The 25,583-nt window shown below is 37.5% G+C and overlaps 2 protein-coding genes across 2 annotated transcripts; both read right to left on the bottom strand.

Annotated features, from left to right (window-relative positions):
* Window positions 1-9,402: 9,402 nt before the first annotated feature.
* LOC145061136 (large ribosomal subunit protein eL20z-like) lies at window positions 9,403-10,836 on the bottom strand. The gene is made up of 4 exons (XM_079008525.1): window positions 10,449-10,836; window positions 9,972-10,053; window positions 9,777-9,891; window positions 9,403-9,595 (listed from the first exon to the last, which is right to left on the bottom strand). Exons 1-4 carry the CDS (start codon window positions 10,693-10,695, stop codon window positions 9,542-9,544), a joined length of 498 nt encoding a protein of 165 aa, XP_078864651.1. The 5' UTR covers window positions 10,696-10,836; the 3' UTR covers window positions 9,403-9,541.
* A 12,083-nt stretch (window positions 10,837-22,919) lies between these two features.
* Window positions 22,920-23,977, bottom strand: LOC145063019 (glutathione S-transferase F9-like). The gene is made up of 3 exons (XM_079010621.1): window positions 23,744-23,977; window positions 23,627-23,675; window positions 22,920-23,545 (listed from the first exon to the last, which is right to left on the bottom strand). Exons 1-3 carry the CDS (start codon window positions 23,885-23,887, stop codon window positions 23,091-23,093), a joined length of 648 nt encoding a protein of 215 aa, XP_078866747.1. The 5' UTR covers window positions 23,888-23,977; the 3' UTR covers window positions 22,920-23,090.
* Between the last annotated feature and the right edge of the window lie 1,606 nt (window positions 23,978-25,583).

Genomic DNA, 25,583 nt, shown 5'->3' with positions numbered 1-25,583 from the left:
ATATTGGTCCATGCAAGTGCTAAGATTGTTATCAAGCTTGTTCTTGAGTTTTAGGCTTTATTAAGTCATGCATGGGTGTAAAGTTGCCAACTTTACATGGTAAGTCACCATTTAGGATCAGATCTGGAACTTTAGCTTATTGGCTTAATCGATTAAGTGTTTTTTGAGTTGGGTTGGTAATCTGGGGAGTACGTTGGGCATATCAGCTGGTACGTTGCGCATATTAGCCCCGGAAGGAGTACGCTAAGCATACGAGCTGAGTACGTCCCGCGTACTCAACATATTGACTTTCAGTTTGACTTCCTCGGGTTTGGGCCATATTTGGGGCTTTTAGGGTTTAGGTCTTGTTGGGCTATTGGACTTCTGAATTTGGGCCATGGATACACTATGGACTTTCTTGAGATTAGGTCCATGATGATTTTTGGGCCCAATTTGGAAGTTGGGTCTTATTAGGCCTCGTGATGCCATTTAGGAATTTGGGCCTTTTGAGTAAATGGGTTGGGCCTTGGCTTTGGGCCAAGTAAGAAAAAGGGTAAAATGGTCTTTTACCCTGGATATGGGCCAAGTAGCTTAGATTCTATATTATGGGTCGAGATTCAATTATTAATTGGATATTATTTGATGATGTTAGCGTGGGGATTTTTCAGACCAGCAGACCAAGATTTCATTGAGAGATTTAGCAGTTAGTGGTGAGTTTCCTCACTGTGTTTAGCGGGTCGAAGGCACCAATACCGACCCATGGTTTGTTATGTTTAGGATGCTAGTTGTCTGCATGACTCTTGCATATGTTATGTGTTTATATATTTACCGAGCGGGGCCCAATGACTATCCTATATGCTATTTATCTTTGTGATTATTGCATGTGTTATATGCTTATATGTTTATATGTAGACCGGGCGGGGCTCGATGTTAGGTGGGGCCTGATGACTGACAAATTTGTTTCGAGCGGGGCTCGATGTTAGGCGGGGCCAATTATATGTTTGATATGTATGGTATGTGGTATTTTGGGGAACTCACTAAGTTTTGCGCTTACGATTTTCAGTTTATGTTTTATGTACTTCTGGTTCGAAGGGGAAGAGCATGGGATGATTGCAGTGCACACACCACATTGCTCCGCTTTTTGTATTACTCTGATGTACTTGGATGGTTATTGATACACTTTGATTCACTATGGTTTTTATGATGTTGTTTTGGATAATGGTTGTATTAATTTACATATCGGAATTTTTAGTCTTATTTGTGGGACGTTACAGTTTGAGGAGTGGGGGTTCCACAACTGGACAAACAACTTTGAAAGTCGCCGCATGCAAAGTGACATAACATGAGAATGCATGCATTGAAAATCAACATGTGTTTATACATTTCACATTTGATACATTTGATTTTCTCACACCAGTGGCAATGGAGCTCCTCAACAAAATCCAAAAGGTCATGCATAGTAATATTATCCCTAGATCCATGGATGTTGTTTTAAAAAAAATAGTTTTGTGGTCGAGAAAGGACTAACGGCACAAATTGTTGTCCGTTTTTCCTTTTGAAGTTATATATATATATATATATATATATATATATATATATATATTATCTTCTTCTCTTTCAAAAAAAAAAAAGATTTTATCATCTTCTTAGTTTCCTCAAAGTTGAAGGTGAATATGAGATAAGTCCCCAAAACAAATATAATTTTGTATGGCAACTAAAATTAGGACTATGTAGCTTATGGATTTGTAGGTTGAAAGGAAATAGGAAGAAAATCAAATTCTTTCGTTAAATTGAGCCCAAGCTATATAACCTGTAATATAAAGCCATTATGTACATTTTGCATATGAATTTGGAGTCAACAAAAAATATATGATAACCTCAAAGATTTGGAAATTAAAGCAATTGAAACTGAAATGGGAGTGTCTAACTAAGAATAAGAGAAAATTAATGTAAGGTTGATGAAGACAAAGTTAATTAATCATTTAATTTTAATTGTGAATGTAATTTTAATAGGGACTATGGATATGTAAAGTGAATGGAAAATACTATTTTTGTGTTAAATGTGGTTTACATCTTGTAGGAATGTGACATAGACAAACAAAACTATAACACTCCAAATCAGGTATTACCTTTGAAGCCCTTGAAATTTTAAATGTTGCATAATAAGACCCTTAAGTACGCTAGACGTACTTCATGGGTACGCTTAGCATACCATGCATGGATGATCACGGAGGCACTACTGTTGGATTAATGTCTAAGTCCATAACTATAATTGGTAAGACTTGACCCGACCCGACATGGTCCATTTGGGTTGCATGACATCATGCACTTGGATAGACTAAATGAGAGAAATAAGACACTTATGGTTATTAATATATTATAAGTTCTAGTATATTAATAATAAGAATAATAATATTTAATTAGTATTGATCAAGAATTAATTTAGAATTAATTATGTGATCAAAAGAAGACTAATTAAATATATGGGTTGATTGTGCAAATCATCCATAACTTATATAGTGGGCCAAAGCTCCATGGATTATCAAGTTGGGTTAAACCCATAGGATGCTCCATGGATGCTCCATGGAGGTTACATAACCCATGGGTCATGGAAATAAAAGGTCATGACAATTAGGGTTTACATGGTGTAACCCTAATTGTAACACACTATATAAGCATCATATTATTCACCAAAATCGGCGACTAGTGTGTGTAATAGAAGGGCTGGCCGATTTTCATGAAGTGTAGAATTCTCTCAAGTTATTCCAAGTGTATTTGGTGTTGTGTAAACCATTTGAGGTGTCACACTTGAGGCACTTGGCACTCAAGCTTCATAAAGACATTATACATCAAAGAGGTATGTATTCTATCTTGTTATATTCATTGTTTTGTATGCTAGATTAGGATAATACTTTGGAAAGTTTATATTTGCATGTATAATAGAGAAAACATAGATCCAAGGTATTTAGGGTTGCATGTACACTTATGAGTGTTAGAATGCTCAAAACCCAACAACTACACGTACACTGGGCTTACCAAAGAGTACGCGGGGCGTACGTAACGGATGTTCAAACCCTAATTTCCGGACTTAAGACCTATATAAGCATCCTTATCTCATGTAAGCTTCACCCTAATCAGCCTCTTTCACCTTTAAACGTCCCTGAAAACCCTAAAATCATTAGAGAGTGTGTTTTAAGCTTAAGGAGTGCGTTTGTGGCCATTTTAGTGTCCATTCAAGAAGAAGGAATTGCTAAGCAAGCTTGGAGTGACATTAAGCTTCAAGAATATATATCTAGTTCACCTTGAAGAACTTCTAGAGGTATAAAGCTTTGATCTTGTCATATTATACATTAGATCTAGCTAGGGTTTTCTATTTGGTCCTTTTAGTTGGTTTTGCACCTCCTCTTGAGAGTTGTGCAACTCTAGAGGTTGAAATGGTTATATCTGAGCTTTGTTAGCATGCTAGATGCATAAAGGTGCTAGCTTGGGGAGTATCCATGCATGAGTTTGAAGCCTTGTATGAAGTCCTAATGTGAAGAATGAAGTTTTTAAGTCCCATATAGTATGAAAGGGCATAAAGTTGCCAACTGTATGCCCTAGGACGTCTTAATGAGCTCATATCTGATATTGGACGTTAGAACATCGAGTATTAAGCACTTAATGGAAGAAAGTGCTTAACTTGTTTGTACGCTAGGCGTAAGTTAGAGTACGCCGTACGTACAGCTCAGGGACTCAGTACGTTGCGCGTACCAGGGTGGTACGCAAGGCGTACGCATAACAGACGGACTCAAACTTTTTTTGGGCTTTTAAGCTTTTGGGCCTTAATTAGTCATTGGGTCTGGTCATGTTTTGGAGTTAGTGGGCCAACTTATCTATTTTAGGCCATAGATACTATGGTTAGGCTTTATTGGGCCATGAGGCCCATTAATGGTTTTGGACTTGGACTTTGGGCCCATTAGCAAAGGAAGACTTTTGGGCCATTATAAAAAGGACTTGGGGTTTGGGTCCTTTAATTTGGATTATGTACGACCTTAACTTGGGTTAATGGTATTACTGTTCAGCACGGATGGTCACAGACTATTAGGAGAGCAACTTTCGGATTCAGCAGACAAAGGTGAGTCTCCTCACCATACCAATGGGTTTAAGGCACCAAGGCCGACCCATTTTATGATATGTTGTTTACTCGTTGTTGTAGAGATATATGGTATGATAGTTAGTTATGCTTAGTGTTGTGCTAGCTATATATGTGATAATTGCAGGGAAGACCATGGGGGAGCCCATGACACTTGGATGTAAGACCATGTGGGGAGCCCATGGTTTTTCAAGTAAAGACCATGGGGGAGCCCATGGAACTTAGATGTAAGACCATGTGGGGAGCCCATGGATTTCCAGCTAAAGACCATGGGGGGAGCCCATGGCACTTAGGTGTAAGACCATGTGGGGGAGCCCATGACATCCTTGATTAAGACCTTGGAGAAACCCACGACATCCTTATATGTTTGTATGCATGGCTTATGTGGTATATGTAGCTTTTATAGCCAATACAATATGTGTTTATGTGGTTTGTGTGTGGGGTATGCTATGGGGAACTCACTAAGCATTAGCTTACAATCTGTTGATTTGTTTCAGGTACATTTAAGCCTAAGGGCAAAGGCAAGGCTTGACGGCGCGACGTGCACTCTCCGACATTTGTTTGATGGGACACTTTGTATTGAATAAAATGTTAACGTTATGAAATTTGAAAACGATGGTTAGTGTTACTTTACATTTTATGGGAATTATAGCACCTGATTCCTGGTATGTGGAAATTTGTATAAGTGTTTGCATTTTTAGCCTTGTGCTCGGCGAGTTGTAGGCCCGACTCGCCGAGTAGAGTCGGTACCCGGGACACGTTTTAAGTTGGCGACTCGGCGAGTCTGTATTCTGGACTCGACGAGTCACCGCTGTTGGATGAAACCCTAAGTTTCAGGGGTTTGCACCCTATTTAAACCCTCATTTCGCCCCAATCTCGCCCCCATTCACCCTCAGAGCCCTATATCTCGTTCAAGCTTTGTTTCCTTGTGAGTTTGAAGCTTTTGGTGTGTCCTCTTGAAGTTTTGGAGTGGGAAGAAGAGTAGATCAAGAAGAAGAAGAAGAGGAGGTCAGGCATCTTTGAGCTATCTCAGTGTGTTTCCTAAGGTATAACTCGTTTCTCCCTTATTTTCATGGTTATTGTCCCTCATAGCTCCATTAAAGTCCTCCTTGAACCATTTCCAAGCTTGTGTATGTTTGAGGGTTCGTAATAAGCTGATTGACCTTTAGATCTAGGCATGATTGAGCTCCAGGAGCTCAGATCTACTGCCTTTTTGGAACCATATTGCATGAAAGCCCTAGATCTACCCTTTTGGTGCATTTTGGACCCTAAAACCCTCATGGTTGCCTATTTACATGTAAAGTTGGAAACTTTACGTGTTAATCAAGCCCCAGGATCATGGATCTATGTAAGGCATGAGCTGGATTCAAGCAGAATCGATCATATAGTAATTGCATGGTAACAACTCAGCGAGTCGTTCATCGGACTCGGCGAGTCGAGACGCGAGTCCCCGGGTTTTCCCCCTTTTTCGTTATGGCGAGTAGTGTAGTGAGTCCGGGGTGGACTCGGTGAGTTGGAAGCCGAAATCATCCATGAAGGAACTCGGCGAGTCAATGCCCTGACTCGGCGAGTTCAAGACAATCTTCTTAGATTAAGAACAGACTCGCCGAGTTGTTCATACAACTTGGCGAGTCACAACATAATGTGTTCATCGGATGAAGATGAACTCGGTGAGTTGTTCATACAACTCGGCAAGTAGGATGAAGGACTTGGACATCAGTTTAGAAGGAGAACTCGTCGAGTAGAGGCGGGATACAATTCAATGGATTGGATAGAGACACGGCGAGTTGGAGAGCCAACTCGGCGAGTCGGGTCAACTGAAAGTTGACTCTGACCTTGGCTTATGACTTGGTCAGGGGTAAAATGGTCATTTTACCCCAAGGGACAGTTAGCAGTGATTGATTGAGTGTTTTGTGGGAATTATAGCCGGAGGATTTCCGGAGCAGCAGCAGACAGTTAATTCCCACACAGATCAGCAGCTACATCGAGGTGAGTTACCTTCCAGTAGCGGTGGGTCTACGGCCACAATGCCGGCCCACCAGTAGGAGTTGTATGTAGATAATTGTCTCTGTGATATTCATCTAGGGATTACTACTACCTGTGTTGTGTTTATGTGCTAGTGGCAGTAGGGGGAGATAGTCCCCAAGATATCCGATCGATAGGGCCGAAGGGGTAGGCATACCCAACCATGTTAGATAGACTCTGATATTGTGATACATGTTATGTGGTAGTAGTAGAGGGGAGAAATAGTTCCCCAGTATCCGGTCGAGAGGACTGAAGGGGAGGCCAGCACCCAGATATGCTCGACAGAATCCGGTCGAGAGGACCGAAGGGGAGGCCAACACCCAGATATGCTCGGCAGTATCCAGTCGAGAGGACCGAAGGGGATGCCAGCACCCAGATATGCTAGGCAGTGTCCGGTCGAGATGACCGAAGGGGTAGGTCGGGCACCCAGATATGCCTGACAATTTATGTATTTTATGTGATTATATGGTATGTGGTACAGTGGGGGAACTCACTCAGCTTCGTGCTTACGGTTTTCAGTTTTGGTTTCAGGTATCTCTTCAGCTAAGGGAAAGGAGCCGGCGCGGTAGCAGCATGTCACACACACTCTTGTTTTCCGCACTAGGGATTTTCTGGGATGTACTCTGAAATATACTATGTTATTACCGGTTTTCAAAAATGGAGTATTATTATGAAAGCTTTGTAATGATGTTTTTACGAATTAACCTAATTTAAAAATGAAAATTTTTTTCCGGTATTTTTGGGATGTTACAGGAATGTTTTGCTGACCTAAAATGAAATTTTTATTTGAAAATTTGGGTCGTTACAAAAAACCTAAACTGTTTTTTGTATGATAAATACAAAATCACAAGTTAAGGGCATACTTATTCGAAAAAAAAAACAAAACTTAAATAATAAAAAGGATAGTTGTTTGACTTGTCTCTTACTTTGTCAGGTAAGAGGTTAGGTCTGACTCAGTCCTATATTCTCTGATATGCCTCTTACTTATTGGGTTGGTTATGACTGACTCAATCTAATTCAATAAGAATGACTCGATAGCAACTATCACACAACTCTAAAACTTTAATGGTCAAAGACTAAAAAAATACTCAAAATGTGATATAAGCCCCGTTTGATAGATATCTTTCCAGGTCCAAACATATCTTTTTGGCTGAATGAACCAGAAATATTGTTTAATATGCACAAAAAAATGGGTATTTCCTGGTAAGATATGTCTTTCCCACAAAGCTCCAAAACCATATTTTTCTGGCTGAATAGGCTGGAAAGACAATTATGTCCCAAACTCTGTCTCTTTCTTTCTTGCATTATTAATTTCTTATAAAAAAAAAATTTAATTTCTTTTTTATTAAATTATTATATATTAATAAATATTATTTTAATATATAATATTTATATATTAATTAGTATTATTTTATTGGATTATTAATTTCTTTTAAATAATTATTTTTCTATTTCTTTTTAATGGATTAATTCTTTTTATTATATTATTATATATTAAGAAATATTATTTATAAATATATAATATTTATATAGTAATAAAGATTACTTTATTGGATTATTAATTTCTTTTAGTTAAAATTTTTAATTAATTTTTATTGGATTAGTTCTTTTTTTGGACAACACTACCATCATCCTAATATATTTTGAAAATATTCATCCATCCTACCACTATCGGACATAAACTAAGTCAAGAATCACATGTTGAGTTATAAAAAAATAATTAAAATTGCTAAAAAAAATAACGATGTAACATTAACTTGAAAAAAAAAAAACTAAAAACAACTTAATCGATATTTTATTTGAACTGTAAATGATTGTTGTGTAGTTTTGATTTTGTATGACAATTTGTATGTTTTTTTAATTATTCAGCAACGTCATCCATCACAATATAGAACAACAGGGTAATATTGCCATTTTCATCATTCAGCACATTCAATCAGATGTACAATCAAACAACATGGTTTCTTTTCCGGTCAGAAAACTTTCCCATACAACACTTTCTCAGACAGTATTTTCCTGGACAGAAACTATCAAACGGAGCCATAAACATTTTACATTATAAACTACCATGTAAAAAACACCACAAACCATTAGTTATATTTGTATAATAAATAGAAAATAACTTATTGGTATTAATAAATACAGAATATAAGTTAAATCTCCCTATTCTAATAAAAGAATAGTTTTAATCTTCTTTTGACACTTGTCATCTTATTAGCCCTTTTAATTAATGCATATTTATTTTACTTTTGACATGTGTCACTCTATTAAGCTTCCTAATTATTGCATGTCACTTATCAACTTATTAATTCTCAGTTTTAAATTTTAAAATTTAAATTTCTCACTCCAATTACATTAAATTAATAACATTAGAATAAAAATTAAAATAAAATCAATATAAATTATAAGGTGATATAATTTCACATATTTATTTAAATTAACGATTATAATTTTACATAACTAAAAAATATCTCTTAATTAATAATTTATTTACAGTAATTGATTAATAATTTTGTGTTGTCACTATAAAAGTTTAATTAATTTTGTAACCGTGATTCCCACGGGTTATAAACTAGTATATAATATTCTCTAAAAAACTTATCATAAAAAGTAAACCACTAATACATTAATGCTCATATATGACATACACCCTAATTTAAAGATTCATCTAGTTGACTCTCATAGAATAAAGCTTATTATAAGGGAGTTGATTTCGTATACAACATTTTTTCTTCATACACAACATTTTGTGTTTTAAAATGTTATATTGTACAACTCTATCAAACATAAATTGTTGTGTATTGAAAAATTCTTTTATTATAAACTTTATAAGACGAATGGTTTGACTGACATATATGAAAAATAATTTGAAAGTGAGAAAATTTCAAGCATTAAAGATGGAACATAACCAAATTCTAAAAAAATAAAATAAAATAAAATACCCTTGTTTTGCTTAAATTTGTACTTAGACAAACATACCCTGTTTTGCTTAAATTTGTACTTAGACAAATAGAGATGGCTTGAAAATAACATCAACCTCTATTTTCAAATGCTAATAAAGTCATCAATGTTATCTTTAACTCTTATTCAACTAAAATGATGTTTCGTTTAATTATGTTTAATAATCATTAATATCACAAACTATATACCTAAAAATACACAAAAACATTTGCTTTTACCCTCTTTTTCAAGAAATTTCAATAGTTGCTACAATAAAAAGGTAAAGACCATATTTGGACGCCCAAAGAAAGGTTCTCACAACAACATAGCCAAAAAAAAACATGTTTACATAAATTAATAACAATAAAGACCATATTGTAGCTTTACAATAAGCAACCCATGTTTTTTTTTTCACAATTTCTTGATGACTATACAACACAACATAATGCAAATCTAGAAGATAACTCAGTATGCCACCCTCCTCACACCAAGACCCAGAGCAAGCACAGCCAAAACTGCCTGCACAACACAACCAATTCCAACATCAATTAACTATTAAGATAGAACTTTTAGGGCTATTTTCAAAATAACATAGAAGAGGACATTTATGGCTTTTACACAATACATAAAAAGCAAGCCTCTGTCCCACCTTTTTGGTCTACACAAAAAGTTGTAATTTTTTTTTATCAGACAGACTTACTGCTATTGTGCACGCAACAAGTCCTGCTTTCTCTCTGCGATCCGTCCTTACACAGAGAAGAATGAAAGCTCCAATGTACCATGGAATAGCCCCAAACACGAAACCAACAATAAAACTGCATTCAGACACAACTCATGAAACTTAAATTTATAAAACTTAAAAAGATAATAGTTAAAAGATATAGTGTAGACTTACAGGACCCAACCAATCCCGAAACCACAGCAAGGAAGAGCAGCTTGCTCTATTATCACAGGTGTCCCGGAAGCAACCACAATGCCTGAAGAAGTGAAACATTCATAAGCTTCAAGTAAACAAGAAACCCAAAAAAGTATTCAAAGACTTGATTCACCATTAAAATGAGATGAATATATTATATATCCAAGGAGTTAATCATACAGAGCTGTTCAGAGACTTTAAAGAATACGTTTTTTTTTTCCAATTATAGCTAGATGATGAATGGTAACAAGATTAGAATAAAGGGAATTACTACAAACAAAGGATACAAGTAAACTAACACAAGATCCACTTCCAAGCCTCGGATTTCAGGCTAATTAGGTATACAGATATATGTTAATTCGAGAATTTGTAGAAAGGATCATGAGAATTGGGAAGAAGGAAACAAGTGGGAGATTGTAAAACGCATAATCAGGCTAATTAGGTATACAAACGTACCTGGAACAGTTTGATAGCCATGTGGATAGTACGGATGATGGATGTGGTTGTGAATGTTGGCCGGAGGACTGGGTTGAGGAAAGCCTACGGAAGGTTGGTAAGTCGGCGGCGGCGGAGGATATGGTGGTTGGTGATTCGCAACCCCTTGAAACGTACCGTAATAATAAGCCGGGTGGGGCTGAGGCGGAGCCGAGGGTTGATGGTCGCCGGGGAAAGCGATGCCTTTGGTCTTCCCTTCTTCGGTCATGTTTTTCGTTTTTATGATCGGAGATGGGAGGAAAGTCGTCGCCGGCGGTAGTTTCTTTGGGGTTCTGCCGCTGGAGTTTCTTCCTGATTGGTTTCCTTCCCTTGTGTTGGTTTTGAGAGATGGGCGGTGCTTCTGCGGTTTTGCTTCGCTGGATAGAATGCGCGTTTCAACTCTGAACCGGTTTAATTTTGATTTTTTAGCTTAATCAGAAAGATACTAATACAATGTAAGCAAGTTTGACATTTTTTTAAAAGGAAATTCATTAAAATAAGCGTTATAAATAAAGCATTTAAAAAAAATAAGCAGTTATTTTTACATTTTGAAAATGACCATTTATTTTGAAATACCACATTCTTGAGTGCTTATTATAATTACGGAGTTGATGGTGGTTTATAGTTGTCTTGTCCGGGACACTCGTATATTCCGAAATGAAAAAGTGTAACCAGAATGTATGAATAGTCTGGAGTAATGTTTCGGATTGTTAATATTAGCGTATTTGTATTGCCATTGTTGTTGAATAAACTCATAAAACTTTTGGATACTAAAAAAATGAGTTCATATAAAGAAAATTTTTAGATACATGTTTCTAGTGGAGGGCAATGGACACAAATCGAGTGATATATACAATATATTGCTGCAAACTATACATGTTTTTATGTAGATATAACTAATGATATAAACTTTACGGGTTATTTATGTTGGTTTCATCCAAGTTTAGGTTATACACTAATCAAATACGTCTATCTTTTCAATATGTTGGATGAAATATAGTTATGCAGATTATTGATGATAGTAATGTCAAATGTTTTCCTAGTTTTGTTAGTGGTATGCCTTCTATCATAGTACAAATGTTTGTTGTTAATCATGTTAATAGAAAGTTGTATTAATCAATTTCTAGGGGGGGATCGTTTTGGTGGCAATGTGTAAACATTCAGACATTGTAAGTTCCTTTTAACCCTTGCTTAATAGAAAATTTGCATTTTTGGTCCTTTGGCTAGTACGTAGGGCGTATTCTATGAGTACGCGCGCTTAGCATACTAGCTGGATCAGGAAGGCGGGCATCGACCACGTACGCTAGGCGTATGTGGTGTTACGCGAGGCGTATGCTGGCTTGGGACAAACCCTAATTTTTAGGGTTTGTGCCATATTTAAGCTTTTTAACCCACCTCTTGGACATTTTAGACTAGCCTCCATATCTTTAAAACCTTAATTTTGTCCCTTAGCCTTTGTGTGGTTCTTTTGAGCTTTTGTAAAGAATTTTGGTGTGTTTTGTGCATCTTGAAGTGGAAGAAGAAGGTTAAAGACTCCTTCTTTCGAGAGGAGCTTAAAGATCCAGACTCAACTTCTTCATTTCGTGACTTTTGAGGTATAAAGTCCATACCTTGTCAACTCCTTGTATAAATATTCTTTTGGGCTTGTTTATGGTCATTTTAGTCCCTTTTGGTTGGTCCTTGTGAACTAAGGTCGTTTCAGAAGCTTAACCTTGTAGATCTGGACATTTTAGGGGTCCCATAAGCATAAAAATGCAAGCTTTATGGTGTATATGGACTCATGCATGTGTTAAAACCCTTGGTTAAGCTCTTTTGAGTTATAGAGCTCCATTAAGCCATGCATGCACGTAAATTTGCCAACCGGGGCTGAATGTTGGGCGTACAACTGGGGAGTACATTGGGCGTACAAGCTAGTACGATGCGCGTACTAGCCCCAGAGCGTGTACACTAAGCTTACGAGCCGAGTACACCTAACGTACTCAGCAGGTGGGCTCCGATTTTGGGCTTCTTGGTTTTAGGTCATGTGTGGACCTTAGGAGTTTAGGGATTTGTTGGGCCATCAGATTTCTAGTTTGGACTCTTTTGGATAAAGGCCCACTTAGGGTTTTGGGCCCAATTTAGAAGATTGGGCCATAATTCTTTGGCTGTCTGTTTCTGGAATTGGGCCTTTTTGAGTAATTGGTTTGGTCTTTGGCCTTGGTTCGAGTTAGGTAAAGGGTAAAATGGTCTTTTACCATAGTTTGGACTCTTAGTATGAGTCGGGATCCAATTATTAATTGGATGTAATTTTATGACAATAGCACGAGGATTTTCGAAGAGTAGATAGAGATTTATATGTGAGATTCAACAATCCGAGGTAAGTCTTCCTCACCATGGTTAGCGGGTCGAAGGCACCAATGCCGACCCATGGGTTATTATGTTAGGGTGCTAGAAGTCTGCGTGACTCTTGTATATATATATATATATATATATATATATATATATATATATATATATATATATATATATGTGTGTGTGTTTGTATACTTAGTTGGCGGGGCCTAATGGGTAATCCGTATGCCACTGTTTGTTATACTTGTATGTTTGGATGTTGGGCGGGGAACGATGTAAGAATTAGGGCGAGGCCCGTTATACTCAGTGGGTGGGGCCTGTTGTGCGAGTTAGGGCGAGGCCCGTTATACTCAGTGGGTGGGGCCCATTTTTCGAGTTAGGGCAGGGCCTGTTACACTCACCGGGTAGGGCCCATTATATGTTTGATATGTGTGGTATGCGGTATTTGGGGGAAACTCACTAAGCTTCGTGCTTACGGTTTTCAGTTTATGTTTCAGATACTTTTGGTGCAAAAGGGAAGAGCTCAGGATGATTGCAGTGCACACACGATATTGTTCCACATTTCATAAAAACTCTGATATTTCATGATGTTTTGATACATTTGTTCCACTTGGGATTTATGATGATGTTTTGGGATATTGTTTTATTAGTTGAAAAATGAAATTTTTGGGTATTATTTTTGGAACGTTACAAGTTGGTATCAGAGCCTTAGTTTGAGGGTTTCAGACATACTCTCAGGTGTGTCTGAACTCAAACTGAGGATTTGGTAAAAAATTTCAAAAAGAAATGTTTTAAAAAAGGTTTTTAGTACAAGAAAGCGTGTGGTGTATGCAATCGACTGAGATCAAGTAAATTTTCCCAAATATCCATACATATTATCTGATATGATTTGATTTGTGAATCTGTGAATTTCATGCTAGTTAGGGCTAAGGATCTGCTCAGTATTTGCATGATAGAATGCTAGGAGAGATGCCTTTGTTTGCGTATTATATGAGCTTATAAACTTGCATGCTAGTAATGATCAATTAGTAATAGGATGACATGATTAGGTTATGCTTGGTTCTGATTACTCGATGCTCAAATTTTTCTTGCTTTGTGCTTTTTAGGAGTTCTAACTAGTTTCAGCTAACTAGTAAGTGAATATGTTAAGTTATATATTACTGAGACTAGATAATTTTAGAAGGTTAGGTTTTAACTCTATTGCGCAGCTCTTGTTTGAGTCCAAATGTTGTAGTGTGAGACCTCTCATTCGAAGAATTATCTGGTTTTGGTGATATGTAATTGTATTCATGAGCTAGTTAGAGGAAGTTAGCGGTAGTTCCTAATGCAGCTGATGGCGGAGAGTGGTGTGGAATTTTCCCTAGGAAGATATTTAGTGTTGGGAGCCTTATCTTGATGAAGGCTAATTGTATGGTTATAAAGTGACTTGGCGGATTCAAGGAAATCCTTGAGGAAAGTACGGATAGATGTGGAAGGTAGTATGGGCCCGTACTACAGGAAGCAGAGGGTCCGTACTAGAATCAAGGAGAGTTGCGATGAAACCGGGAAGATTGTAGAGTTTGTGATCCGTTGATATATTTTGATGGTTTATATGGTTTATTTTCAATAGGGTGACTCTTTGAGGTGGACCAATTTGTAGTTCTGGTGCTTGTGAGGGCTCGGGCTCAAGTTATGGAGCTAGGCAGTTGGATGATCAGACGAGGGATTTCATTTCGTCTGAGATTACGCGTTGCATTCTCGAGCAGACTCATGTGATTTTCGGTATGATCAAGGAGGGTATTGTGGAGCTGTTAGAGGAGTGTTTGGGCTGTTTCCGTTATGAGATGGTGACCTTGATTGGGGTGTGTTCTTTGACCTTCAGGGAGTTTCGAACATGTGGAGCTCTAAACTATCACGGGGCGAAGGACCCAATAGCGAGTAGGAGGTGTATAGCGGATTTTGCTAACGCCTTCTACACCAGCAGTTGTCCCAAGGGGGAAAAGGTTAGACTTGCTTCCTGTCTTTTGAAAGATAGAGCCCGAGACTGATGGGATGAGGTTGGGCGTGCAGTTGGTGATGATGTCGTTGATTCGATGACATGGGATTATTTTACGACTAGATTTAGGGTCGAGTTTGCACCAATGATCGAGGTGCAACAGTTGGCGTGAAAGTTTCAGGATCTCTGCCAGACTACTGAGACGGTGGCTAAGATCACCATGATGTTTCGTGAGAGGGCATTGTTGGTTTCACAGTATGTGGTGGATAAGGAGATGAAGAAGGCGAGGTACCATGAGATGATAAGGGGTGATATTTGGAAGTTTGTAAGCCGATCTAGTTGCAAAACGATACAGGATATGATAGCGAGGGCTAGGGAGAGAGAGATTGATCTGGAGATGGAGAAGAAGAGGAAGAAAGATTATGTGCAGAGTGCAGAGGGTTCGAGCAAGATGCCCAAGGTTGTTCATACACGACCGAAGGGCCAGTAGGGTCGGGACCGTTGTGGCAAGTGCGGCAGGATGCACGATGAGGCGTGCAGGGTGGGTGGTTATGGCTGCTTCAAGTGCGGTCGGACGGGTCGTATTAACTGAGATTGTATTGCTATTACCACTATCACCATATTATCTGATCTGATTTGCTTTCATTGCAATATGAAGGGCCACAATAAGGCCCATTGTCCGCGTTTGACTGCAACAGAACCGGTGTCAACACCTACTCCTGCAACTCTACGGATTACTGACGACCACCAGGGCAAGGCGGATGTACCTGGGGCGAAGAGCAAGGGTTTTTAGCTTACAGTTGAGGAGGCTCATGTAGCTCCTGATGTGGTGATAAGTATGTATCTTCTCCTTATCTCTTTATTTATATTGAATCGTCTGCTTATATTTATGTGTTTTATTTTAGGACCGTTCCTCGTGAACGGTATTTCTGCATTGGTATTGATTGATTCGGTGGCTACCCAATCCTTTGTGTCGCTTGCTCTTAGTAGAGGTTTGCTAGAGCTCCGGAGAATCTGGATTGTCCTTTATATGTCGAGATTGCAGATGATCGATCTGTCCGGGTAACAAGGTTTCATCGGGGTTGTATTCTCCAGTTGTTCAACGAGTAATATATGGTCGATTTGGTTCTCATTCCTTTGTGTGGGAATAAGGTTATTGTAGGCATGGATTGGTTGAACCCTAGTGGGGCAGTGATCGACTGTGAGCAGTAGTTAGTTTGGATTCGAACCCCAGTGGGGGAGAGTTAATGGTTCAGGGAGAGAGAGCTCAGCATGGACCGATTTTGTGTTCAGCAGCGAGGGCCAAACTCTATATTCAATAGGGTTGTTCCAGATTTGTCGCCTATGTTATGGATACCCGTGATAAGGGTAAAGCGACTGTGTATGATATGCCTATTGTGCGGGAGTATCCGGATGTGTTTCAGGAGGATTTGCCTGGGTTGCCTTTGGAGAGACATGTTGAGTTCCGGATTGAGGTGCGGCTCCAATAGCCAAAGCATTGTATCGATTGGCTCATCCCGAGATGCAGAAGTCGTCTACATAGCTACATGATTTGTTAGACAATGGATTCATTCGACCGAACAGTTCACCATGGGGAGCATTGATCTTATTTGTGAAGAAGAAGGATGGGTCACATCGTATGTGCATTGACTACCGGGAGCATAATAAGGTAACAGTGAAGAACCGTTATCCACTCCCGAGGATTGATGATCTGTTTGACCAACTTCAGGGTGCATATTGGTTTTATAATATTGATTTGTGTTCGACTTATCATCGGATGAGGGTTATAGACGAGGATGTGCAGAAGACAGCTTTCCAGACTCGTTATGATCATTACGAGTTCGTGGTGATGCCTTTTGGGCTCACCAATGCTCCAACCGCGTTCATGGATTTCATGAACTGCCTGTGCAGGCCAATGCTGGATTGGTATATGATTGTATTTATTGATGATATCTTGATCTATTCTAAGACCAATGAGCAGCACGAGGAGCACTTGAGGTAGTTGTTGGAGACCTTGAGGAGGGAGAGACTTTTTGCAAAGTTCTCCAAGTGTGAGTTCTGTTTGCGCGAGGTGTAGTTTCTAAGGCATCTTATTAATGAGAATGACATTCTGGTCGATCCGGCCAAGGTCGAGGCCGTGATGTGGTGGGAGGTTCTGAGGTCTCCATCTGAGATTCAGAGTTTCCTTGGTCTATCAGGTTATTATCAGAGATTTATATAGGATTTCTCCAAGATAGTTATTCATTTGACTCGGATAACAAAGAAGACGGTCACATCTTGTTGGGGGTCTGAGCAGCAGGAAACTTCTGAGACCTTGAGACGGCAATTGTGCGATGGTATTAAGGATCTTGTGGCTTATTGTGATGTGTCGATCACGGGTTTGGGGGCAGTGTTGATGCAGAGGGGTCGCGTGATCACTTACGCTTCGAGATAGCTGAAGCCTCATGAAGAGAATTATCCGACGCATGATTTGGAGCTGGGGGTTATGGTTTTTGCCATCAAGATGTTGCGACATTACTTATATGGGGTCCGTTGTATTATTCACACAGACCACAAGAGCCTGAGGTATCTGATGGATCAGTTAAATCTGAATATGAGCCAGCGTCGATGGTTGGATGTGGTGATGGATTATGATTGTGAGATCCTTTATCACTCAGGCAATGCCAATACGGTGACTGATGCTCTCAGCCACAAGGCGGTCGCCCATCCGATTAGGGATATATGTTTGAGGATGACTATGATTACCCTGCTATTGAGCAGATTCGTGAGGCTTAGATCGAGGCTATAAAGGAAGAGCACCGGAAGAGTGAGTGTATTATGGGTCTAGTGGCTTCCTTCGATTATGCTAGCTATGGGTTGTTGACTCTTCATCGGAGAGTATGAGCTCTGTAATGGGGCGGTGTGTGTCAGTTTTGATGGAGGAGGCACACAAGTCTAGGTTTTCCATTCATCCTGCGGAACTCACTAAACTTTTGCTGGGTTTTTGAGCATTCTAACACTCCTAAGTGTACATGCAACCGTAAATACATTGGATATATGTTTTCTCTATTATACATGCAAATTAGAATATTCCAAGGTATTACCTTAACTAGCATACAATCTTTCAATACTTGGGTAATAAAATGGATATAATACATATCTTATTGATGTGACTTGTTTTCATGAAGCTTGAGTGCCTAGTGCCCCAAGTGTGACACCTCAAATGGTTCACACAACACCATGAACACTTGGAATAACCTTGAGAATAAGGATACTTTGGTTCTCTCTAGTGAAATCGGCCTTGCCCCTTTTGTGTACACACACTAGTGCAAATTTCACCAACCAAGGACATCTTTATATAGTGTGGAGATTAGGGTTAAACTCATGAACCTTCATTTCATATGATCCATGGGTTAAACACTCCATGGACTATCCATGGAAGCTTAGCCCAACCTAAATGAACTTGGCCCATCACACACACACATATATATATATATATATATATATATATATATATATATAAGAGTCCATATTTAATTAGTTCCTTTTGATCACTTAATTAATTATAAATTAATTCTTGATTAATACTAATTAAATAATATGATTATATATTAATATATTAGAACTTATAATATATTAATATAAATCACTAGTATCCTTTTTCCTCATCTTGTCTATCCAATTGTCCCGATGCCATGCAACTCAAATGGACCATGCCGGGTCGGGTCAAGTATTACCAATTATAGTTGTGGACTTAGACATTAATCCACCAACTTTAGCTTACAATTATTGATTAACTGTTTTGCAAATACTTTTTCAGATCGTGGGAAGGGAAATGATTGACTGTACACGTGCATCGACATTACATTTGAGATTTCCGCATGTTCTGTTTTATACTCTAATTTAAATAGCTGGGTTTTGATTATCAAACAATGATTTTCCTTATGAATGAATAAATGTTTGAATGACATATTATCTTTTAAAAGTGAAAAATTTGGTTTGAATTTCGACACGTTACAGTAGGATAATTGGGGTTTTTTCAAAAATCTTTAAAAGATAAACTTTAACATGGATTGGTATTTTGATTATGAGTTCATATACTTTGACTACGAAATCCAAACATTAATTATGAATTGTCATTTCCTACAAGTATATCACGACTAATACCATACCTACCACCATAATCAAACCTCTATATATAGAACATAAACCATAATAATTTTATATCATTTTATCACACCCCATTTATAGACTTCATTTTGCATAATGGTAAGATAATTTCATATGTAGCTCTGGAAATGATGTTTAATTATATTTTTACTGAACCATGTCATTGACTTAAAGTGTATATTTTTCTTTCGATCAAGTGCTTCGGTATGAGTGGCAAGATAAAATAACATGGACCGACTTGATGTTAGGCATGGGCTCTTGTTGATGTTTCAACTGTTGTGTAAAATTTATCATCGATTGAGTTGTTCTATATTGTGATGGGGCTCGGGTTTTAGGTGGGGGTTGGGCTTCATCAACACCATCATTTTTGTTATCGGATGAGGGTTGGGTTTCATCGCTAGATACTTCGTTTACAAGCTTTTGAAAATGCGAAGTGTCCGGAATATACACTTCATTTGGCAATAAACTAAAACCTTGGTTGTAGTCTTGAGAGCCTTGAAATTGGCTATAGGTTTGTTGGGTTTGAAATGGTTAGGAAGGATATTGTTAGGGTTGATAGTGTTAGGAATGAATTGGTATAATTTGGCAATGACATTTGGGTTTCAGGAATCATATTTGGCATTTGGGTATCGGTTTCAAGTCGATGATTATTCTTTGAGTAGCACCATTTTTTTGGATTTTCCACGACTGACATCCATTGTAATTGATTTGAAAGTATAGAATTGAAATGTAAGAGAGTAGATAGGAAAGAAGAAGGGCGGTGTAAATTCTTGAGTTGTGGTAGCGTGTTTATATATATATATATATATATATATATATATATATATATATATATATATATATATATATATATATATATATATATATCAAGGTTGTAAAAATCGCTCGACGTTAGCTAGTCGGTGGACTAGGGTCAAGGGATTAATCGGCTAGGCGGAGATTAATCGAGGGATTAATCGGGGATCATTAATTGCTAATTTGTTAGATTTTAAAAAATTAAATATGACTAATATCATATAAAAGTTCATAAATACCACTAATATCATAACAAAATAGGTTAATATGATAAATAAAACACTAATCATACCTCAAATAGTTTCTATTGAGATATAACTTCTTCAAAGTGTTAAAATTTCATCGAGTTCTACTGTTTCAGTCATTTTGTTTGCATTGATTAATCGCTAGGCGCTCTTTAATCAGTCAAGTAGCGCCTAGGGATTAATCAGAGAATAATCGGGACCTAATCGAGATTTTTACAACACTGATATATACATATATATATATATATATATATATATATATATATATATATATATATATATATATATATATATATATATATAACTTTAGCCATTAGTCAACGACTTCAACAACTTGGTCAACCCATCCATGCTGATAAAAGATGTGTGTGACCCACAATTGTATCTGGTTGGTGATACTACTAAAGACGATATTCATAATACACACCCATGAAAGGAATAATAATATCGAAGAGTCAGTCAATATTAAACCTGAAAAGAATGATTTGCCAAATTTAAGAGATGTAACATTAGATTCTTTGATTCGTGATCCCGATGAACGACTTTTAATTTTAAGCTATCCAAAGTCACCAATTGAGATACGACGACTATATATTAAACTTGGATCATACCAACTTCAAAAATCAAAGTATAACTCCATTCTAGTTGTCTTAACGGTCTATTGCGCAATTTTCAACAAGCTTAGTTTATGAACTTTTGATTGCCTGAAACCCCCCTTATCCTAAAATCCTGCATCCGCCTATTGGTAATCAATGACCTCTAGTTTATAACTTTTTTTTTTTTTTTTTTTTTTTTTTTTTTTTTTTTATGTTAATCCAATTACCAATTGACAATCAATGAAATCTAGTTTATAACTTTTTTATGCTTATTTTCTTATTTTCTTAGAATATTGTTAACAATTATTAATTTTTGAATAAATTCTTTAATAATTTAGGGTACCTGATTATCACTGCCGATTAATTATCATTTAACCTCAATCGACCGACTAGCTAACGATCGAGCGTTTTTTATAACTTTGCAAAACATACTATTGGGAGTGTTGAAGAGATGTTTAAGCTAATCTATCTTCACATATCCTCATCTTTTCGAACTCAAATTGGCTTTTCATATCATCTTGAGTTTGAGAGGGGATGTCAGTGTTTAGCTATAATTAGGTATCCTTTTGCATTCATCTTATCTTTTAGACAAAAATGCAAAAATGGTCCCTATGGTTTGTCATTTTTTGTGGATATGGTCCAAACCTTTTGAAAATTAGATTTTTGGTCCTTATTGAGAGGTTTGTGTGTGGAACAGGTCCCTGGAGTTAACCACCGTTTGTTTTTGGCTGTTAAACCCCTCACGTGCATTACACATGAGGGCATAAATGTCTATTTACTCGAGAGGAAACGGATGAATCAAATTCATCGATGGAAGCTCTAGTGGTGGCTGATATCACGAGGGGAGGGAAGGGCGTCGATCTCCGGCGACCCTTGTGGGCTTAATCGTCGTTTGATCAGGAATGAGAGAATGAATGGGTCGATCGGTGATCACATCACGAGAGGGGAAGGAACAGGGCAGATCGACAACGATTTTGGGGGTGTTTGATGCTATGGAGCCGACTAGGAGCACAGGGAAACTTAAGAGGGTCATCGCCCTCTTGATCGCCGACAAACCTCGACTTAGGTGGAGATTCTTCGACTGCAAATTAAGAGGAAAGAGGGAGGGAGAACGACAATATCAAGGGTGTTTTGGGGCAATATTTTCAGTATGAGGAGGAGGGGTAGCTCCTCGATGGTTCACCACAACACCGCCACTACCGGTGATGCTTGGCTGGACCGAAGAGAGAAAGAAGAATGGAAGTAGCGGGGGTCTCGTCGGTCTTGGTGGTGTTCTGTGACAACGAGGGAGGCCGAGGGTGGGTTGAGAGGGTTGTGGCGGGTTTAATCCAGTTGTTTCTTCTCTTTCTTTTCTGGTCACAATAATGGAAGGAAGATGGTGTTGGAGTTGTGCGAGACGACAGGTGGTGTTGGGGTTGCTGTGTGGTCGGGAGGGAAAGGGGGATTCCATGAAGCTTCTTCTTGTTTTGGTGCAGGTATACACAAGAACGAGAACCAATTTGTTCTTGGTTGGGAATGAAGATGCAAACAGACACAAAGAATCAATCAATTTTTACTGTAAGGGTTCAATTGTTGTTGGTTGTTTGGATTATTGATTTTATCATTGTTAGTTTGTGGTTGAGTGTTGTATTGGGTTGAAGAAACTGTGCACATAATATGTTCAATTGTGATGTGCAAGATTATTTATGCCCATCGTTTCCTTTCGATTAAAAAGACATTTATGCCCTCGTGTGCAATGCACATGAGGGGTTTAACAGCCAAAAACAAACGGTGGTTAACTCCAGGGACCTTTTCCACATACAAACCTCTCAATAAGGACCAAAAATCCAATTTTCAAAAGGTTTGGACCATATACACAAAAAATGACTAACCACAGGGACCATTTTTGCATTTTTGTCTATCTTTTATGTTGTTTTGTTTCCCTTACACGTTTAAGTCAATATGAGAATACTTTAGCTTCTAATAAATGACCACTCGATTCACATAACAACACCAAGATTTCATCCGATTTATGTCTTTAAACCTGAAACAACCGTCTTGGTTCGATGAAACTACCACCGGCACCTCTCTCCCAATTTCTCGTTGGCTTTCTTAAGTATTTTGTTCACCAGTTAGAAACAAGTTAACTCGAACTGATCATATATATCTCACATAGTCACATTTACATTATAGATTGATGGTAAAATATTACTTAAACACGAGTTTCACCCGACTGAATTGTCATTAACTCATTTTATTTCTTTGTGGAGGCCTAGTGGCTGATTTAAATAGAAACATGAGGCAGCTGATGATCAGGAACACTTGGGAATCTGCAATGAACTTTAAGAAGCAATTTCAAGCTATGAATCCTTGCACTCAAGCATCAAGTAAGAACGGAATACTTATACGCGCAATAAGGCAATAATCCATACATGATTCTTTCATAAATGTTCTCAAATTGATTGAAATTATTCAGAACATCACTTTCATGACTCAAACCAAAGTCTTATTTTAACAAACATATAGGAATATAGAACCTTTATATTATATAATCTCAAAAAGGCAATCCGTAGGTGTCAAGGACCTTCTTCCAAGAAGGCCTGCTGCTAATATCATCCCACCAAGCACTCACATGCTTCCTTTCCTTTATCAAATGCTCTTTCCCAACAGGGCCAACCAAGTAGTTCGTAAATGGAAGATGACTAAGGTCTGCAAGACTAAAGAAATCTCCAGCCAAATACTTACTTTTTGAAAGCCGATCTTCATATACATCCAACACTTTCCCAAGCTTTTCGTCACTTTCTTTGATCACTTTCTTGTCTCCTGTTAACCCATAGAACGAGCTGAACATAATCTGTCGCACAAGATTCAGAACCGGTGGTTCAAAGTTGTGTGCTTCGACTTCTAGCCATTGTTGCACCAGACCTTGATCTTCCATCGTCTTTCCCAACAAGTCTGTTCCTTGTGACTTGTACTTTTCCGCATAGTAGCGGATAATGGCTCGTGATTCTGCTCAATAGAAACAAAAACCAAACTTAAACACTTCTCCACAGAAACTTGCTGTTTTAGGGGTTTTTTCTTTGTTCTTACCAAAGAGAGTGTAGTCTCCATCTTGAATTACTGGAAGAGATCCAAACGGCTGTAGTTCATCGTCAAAAGTTCAGCAAAAAGCAGTCAAAAGCAAACCAGAAATTAATGAATTACTACCTGTAACTTCAAGAACTCCGGCCTCCGATTTTCGCCGGTGAGTAGATCGACGGGAATCGTCTCGAACTCGACTTTTTTTTCAAGAAGACAAACCAGGACTCTTTTCGGTGATGCGTAAACGGGTCCATACACCTTCACCACCATCTTTCCTTATTATATTATTTTTTCGAAGAGAGAGTGTGTGTTTTATTTGTTTATGTAAGAAATTTATTTTGGATATTATAGAAGCAATGTGCGAATCTTATAGGAGGCCGTGTTTAAGTTATTCAAATAGGAATAAGACATCCATTTGTGTTTTGATTTATATATCTTTATCATGATTCTTTTTAAAAAAAAAATTAAAATAGAAGATGTAAATGTAAAAGGAAATATCACAATCCTTTTGAAATATTACATATAAAAAATAGAGTGATTAAAATCGTTTAAATCGGAAAATTATTATTTTCATGATGAAATATTTTTTGAGTTCAAATAATAAACAAATAAATACATGTTTGAGCTGATATTTTGTTAAGATTTTACAAGTTTGGTAAAACCATTTATTCTAATGCATGAACTATGTGTACGAAAGTAGGACGTTAATTAAGAAGTAATGTATAAATCTTAGACGTACAAGTAATTGAATTGTAAAATATTCTACACCCAAACTAGCTATTGGTCTAATCCGTTCAGGGTGTTGATAAGTCCACATGCTAAAGAAAGAGTCAAATCTGGAATGCTGTTGTTTATTCAGGGGGTGGCTGAAGTGTGAAGTGACATAGGGTTAAAACGCTTGAATAATTGAATTGTCAAAAGGAGACTGAAAATTCAAAGCTGACAAAATTAGAACATAGTTACATGTAAAATCCTTTCACCAAACACTAAAGGGGGTTGTGTTAGGTGTGCAGGGTTAAATGTAAAAATTGTTTGATTAAGGATAATTATATAAGAATATATAAAGAATATTTAAATTATAATGATTAAATTCTAAAAGGTTTGGGTCTAAACCCTAATCATTAACATCTCATACAGTTTGATCGGAAGAGACGATTACACTCGAAAAATAAAAACATAAATGAAGATAAAAAAAAATAGAAGAAGGAAGCCGGCAGAGATCAATAACTTAAATCATCATGGATAACACCGGTGGCGAATGAATCTGTGGGTGGCGGCGACTAGATCTTGAGGTGGCGGCGGTGACAACAACTTTAGTGTTTAGAACTAAATGCATGTTGGAAATTTTTAGTATAAATATGTGAATTTTTACTAACTTTGGACATATATAAATATATATACATATATTGTATATATAACTAACTCTAAGTGGGTTTGTGTTCTACTCCATGAGAGCTTTAAAACGATATATCGTATGTCTAAAATAGAGTATATGTGAATAAGATATTGATACTCAAAGTTAGGTATTTAAGAATAAAATAAAAGTTAGCAAAAGAGGTGGATGTGAGAATGAATCCCATATTGGTAGGAAAACCATACTCAAGTGAGTTTTATAAGCTTGAATATATGATATGCTTATAAGCTTATGTCTATGATTTTACTCCAACTCCTACCCACATGCAGGGGAGGGGGTGCAAATCTTGGATTTCGTAGGCCAAATTCATCGAACTTGTGCATGAGTCCGACTTGCGAACACAAATGCAGCTCCATAATACGTTGGGTTTTGGACGGTTGTGAAAATCATTCGGCGGTCGACTGGCGTTTAGTGATTAATAGTTTAAAAATTAAAATTTTTGAACTTTTTAAATATTTCTCGCCTATAACCGCTAAGAATTGCCAAGCCCGATTTTGACCAATTTCCGCCAAGCACCCTAATTGTAACCGGTTCAAGGCCGTCAAAAGATTA

Source organism: Lactuca serriola, chromosome 7, assembly GCF_051521515.1.
Source record: "Lactuca serriola cultivar US96UC23 chromosome 7, Lser_US96UC23_V15, whole genome shotgun sequence".
Taxonomy (NCBI): Eukaryota; Viridiplantae; Streptophyta; class Magnoliopsida; order Asterales; family Asteraceae; genus Lactuca; species Lactuca serriola.
This window is presented reverse-complemented; position numbering and strand designations above follow the sequence as displayed.